Genomic DNA, 4,036 nt, shown 5'->3' with positions numbered 1-4,036 from the left:
TAAAACTCTCCTCATCTCTTCCTTCCCCTCTCTCTCTCACCCCCACTCTCTCTTTTACTCCCTCTCTCTTTCTCTCTCTCTCTCTCTCTCCCTCTTTCTTTCTTTGCTCCTCTCTCTCTCTCTCCCCCACTCTCTCTTTTTCTCCCTCTCTCTTTCTCTCCCTCTCTCTTTCTTTGCTCCTCTCTCGCTCTCTCTCTCTCTCTCTCTCTCTCTCTCTCTCTTTCCCTCTCTCTTTCTTTGCTCCTCTCTCTCTCTCTCTCTCTCCCTTCCCCTCTCCCCCCCAGACCTACACCTCAAACAAAGGGTGAGCGTTAGAAAGCTGGTCCATCGCCACTGGCTGTGAATTATTTAGCTTGCTGTGTTCTGAGCCGAGGAGTGGTGCCCAATAAGATCTGCTGGTTGACTGGGTGTGTCTGTCTTGAAGAGCTCTCTCTCAGCCTCCCTCTCCATACATCACGAGCGGCGCCAAGCGCTCCTCATGACACTCCCTCACGCCGGGGCTAGAGTAATGGTTATGCTGATGGGAGGGTGGTGCTATTGGGAGAGACATCTGTTGGGTCTCATTGAGGAAAGTTGATTGGACGCTCCTTCTGAAAGTTGATTGGACGCGCTGTGTGTGTGTGTGTTTGTGCGAGCGCTTGCGTGTGTGTGCGTGCATGTATGTGAGTGTGCTGGTGTTAGTCTACAGTAGGGACACACAGCCTGTATGCTTGTTGTTTGAAATATTACTGGTAGGTCAGCTGCCTGAACCCTCATCTAGGGTTGCCAGGTAGAAAATGTAAAGAGCTGACTTACTTCCGGCCTTCTAAAACAAGGAAACGTTAGGCTTACTGTAGGCTATTCACATTCTAAGGTAAAGTCTCATTGTGCTGTGCTGTCTGTGTGTGTGTGTGTGTGTGTGTGTGTGTGTGTGTGTGTGTGTGTGTGTGTGTGTGTGTGTGTGTGTGTGTGTGTGCACATCAGATGTCTTATTGTGCTGTGCTGTCTGTGTGTGTGGGGGGGGGGGGGGGGTGCGTGCGTGCGTGCGTGTGTGTGTGTGTGTCACAGCCAGAGTTGGATCTGTATTCACTCAGACGTCCTCCTCCACAATCATGCAGATACAAATCACCCTCCCGCTCTCCCTGGTTTACCCCAAGAGGGGCGGAGGGGGGCGGCGGCGTGTAGGTGGAGGGAAGGAGGGAGGGAGGAGAGGAAACAGAGGGAGGGCGCACGGGAAAGTGATTGTGTTTGTGTCGCGCTTCGCCGCATCCAATTACCATAATTCATGCGTTCAAGCCGGCGTTGAGAACAGTGCAGATCATCCAGAGGGTCAAGCCTCGTCACACTACTCCATCAGCATCCTCTTAGCACCTCTTGACCGATCGATGGCTCCGACAGCAGAACACAATGATTGATTGTTTTGAAGCATGGCGCATGTGTTGATCGGAGGGGGCAATGTGAGGACTGGAGGTGGGAAGTTTTGATTAACAAAGTTGTGGAACAGGAGTCTTGTGGAATGTCGTGCAGAGTGCTTGGCGATTAAACGGTTAGAAAAGGCTAAATTATTTCCTACACAGGCTCTTGTTTCTTATAGTTATATATATACAGAGCTGTATACATTTCTGCTATAGAGCATTTGGTTTGCTCTCAAATGCCTGCTACCAGAGTGGATTGCAAGGTAACAGCAGAAAACGATTTATTTTGCTTTGGAGGCGGGTAGCCTACTGCGGTCGCCGTGGTACCTATTATATCTCCCTGCTCATCTTCCGTGCGTCCCTGTGGCTGTTTGCATAAATGATGTCATCTCACCACATGCAAACACACCGGTCTCGGTACAAATCGTGTAGTGTGTGCTGCCCCCCGCTGTCTACAAAAGAGAGATTTGACTACTACCTGTATGAGCTAAGCACATGCTTACGTAACGTATGCCTTCTAAGTTGGAAGAGGTGCAGGTGGCTCCAACACTCAACCTCAGACACACAACCCCACCCATAACTTCTTCATACTCATAAATTCACCTATATTGCTCAGACAGATGGATGGCCAGCTGCAGCTCCTCCAATGGAGGATTGTTATATTGAAAAAGACAAAATGATTTTATTCCAGTCATTAACCTCCTGCCTTGCAACAACTAGGCCTACTGGCTCGGCGAAATTCCAGCAGGTCTGATGTTTCGCTCATCAGGAGGAATGCAAGCCGTGTTCTCGGTCTGTGCAGAGACATAAAAACGTCAAACCCAGCAGGGATCTATCATGTAAGAGATCAATGACAGGCCTCACTGGGCCGTATGAAGAGCAGGTCTGCACCCTGCTGGAATACCCATAGCACTGCACTAAAACTGGACCCCTCACTGTTCATTGAATTCAATGGTTAAAGAAGCGCCACAGGTAAATTCTTTGCAAGAATCCTTTTTCTCTCTCGCTCAATTTTTGTCTTCATGTAGATGGCATCTCCAGCCCCTCCCTCCTCCCCTCCCTCTCCGCTTTGCTGCTCCTGGTGCCTCTGGTTGCCGCGGTGGCTGGCGTGTTGCTATGGAGACAGGGCCACATCGCTCGCCGGCGCGGTGAGTCTTCTGGCATTTTCTTTCTGACATCCCTTCATGTTCTCTCCATCTTTGGACCTGTCAACTAGTATGAGCTGTTTGGGGGCGTGACATACTCTGAAGTCAGTGCAATTAATCTGGCCTCTCACTGTGTGCGTGTGTGTGCGTATGCGCGTGTGTGTGTGCGCATGTGTGTGTGTGCGTGTGCGTGTGTGCGTGTGTGTCTGCACAGGTATCGAGCAGTCTCTCTCTCACTACTCTGGGGAAGTGGAGAACATCTATGAGAATCCAGAGGATATTAGACAGGTGATGGATTTATGTGTTTTCAACATCTCAATATTCTCTGATGAATCTCCCCACCCTCCCCCTCCCCCTCCCCCCATCCACACCTTGTCTCATATCCTCCCACCAGAAAATATTTCTCTCTCTCTTTCGCTTAGAATGTGTCTATTAAGCCTGTTTACTCTCCCTCTCTCCCTCTCTCGTTCCCTTTCTCGTTCCCTCTCTATCTCTCTCTCTCTCTCTCTCTCTCTCTCTCACACACATACACTCTTGTGGTCTCCCTGCAGGCGGCTCCCCAGGGTTCAGTCTACATGGTGAGTTATTGTATTGTCCCCATCGCAGACACAGGGGCGTTCCTCTGGGTGTGTGTGTGTGTGGTACTCTATCTTCCCTGTGTGTGTGTGTGTGTGTGTGTGTGTGTGTGTGTGTGTGTGTGTGTGTGTGTGTGGTACTCTATGTTCCCTGTGTGTGTGTGTGTGTGTGTGTGTGTGTGTGTGTGTGTGTGTGTGTGTGTGTGTGTGTGTGTGTGTGTGTGTGTGTGTGTGTGTGTGTGTGTGTGTGTGTGTGTGTGTGGTACTCCCTTGGCTGTCAGCAGATCAGTCTTCCCACACACCCGCCTGCCCGTCCCATCAGTCAGCCCTTCCTCAGATCAACCCGCCGGCTCTCAACTGTCAGCCTTACATTAGTGATATTAACAAATCAATCGCATCATACCCAGGACGGATATAAATCTGGGCTCACCGTCATGGATCTTTGTCCTCCTCCTTCCTCCTCCTTCCTTCCTCTCTCTCTCTCTCTCTCTTCTCCTCTCTCCCCCTCCCATCCTCTCTCTCTCCCCATGCTCCGTCAATGTCGTATAACCCCATCCACCTCCTTTCTCTCTCTCTCTCTCTCTCTCTCTCTCTCTCTCTCTCCCCTCTCCTCCTCCTCCTCTCCTCCCCTTCCCAGGATCTGAAGCCCAGAGGGGAAGATGATGTCTATAAGGAATTGGATTGGTTAGTAAACAGCCCTGTTGCATGTGTGCATGTGTGTGTAGCCTGTGTGTGTGTGTGTGTGTGTGTGTGTGTGTGTGTGTGTGTGTGTGTGTGTGTGTGTGTGTGCGTGCGTGCGTGTGTGCTTGTGTGTAGCCTGTGTGTGCGTTTGTGCGTGTGTGTGTCTGAGAGAGAGAGAAAGAGAGTGCGCTCGTGAATGCATGTGGGTGTGGGTTAGTCTTGTGAGACCATCCTGATCTAG

The 4,036-nt window shown here is 50.6% G+C and overlaps 1 protein-coding gene across 1 annotated transcript in view; it reads left to right on the top strand.

Moving 5' to 3' along the window:
• Positions 1–4,036, top strand: part of g6fl (g6f-like) — a gene marked incomplete at both ends in the record, with an annotated part of 14,752 nt that extends 10,716 nt beyond the window's left edge. The window contains 5 exons of the mRNA XM_084444630.1: positions 2,423–2,542; positions 2,754–2,827; positions 3,091–3,117; positions 3,752–3,802; positions 4,013–4,036. Of these exons, the coding sequence (XP_084300756.1) occupies positions 2,423–2,542; positions 2,754–2,827; positions 3,091–3,117; positions 3,752–3,802; positions 4,013–4,036 (296 nt within the window). The remainder of the gene's footprint in view (positions 1–2,422; positions 2,543–2,753; positions 2,828–3,090; positions 3,118–3,751; positions 3,803–4,012) is intronic.

This window comes from Borostomias antarcticus (genome assembly GCF_949987555.1).
Source record: "Borostomias antarcticus genome assembly, chromosome: 10".
NCBI classification, from domain to species: domain Eukaryota; kingdom Metazoa; phylum Chordata; class Actinopteri; order Stomiiformes; family Stomiidae; genus Borostomias; species Borostomias antarcticus.
Note: the sequence above shows the minus strand (reverse complement) of the source record. Positions and strands in the feature narration are given on the sequence as shown.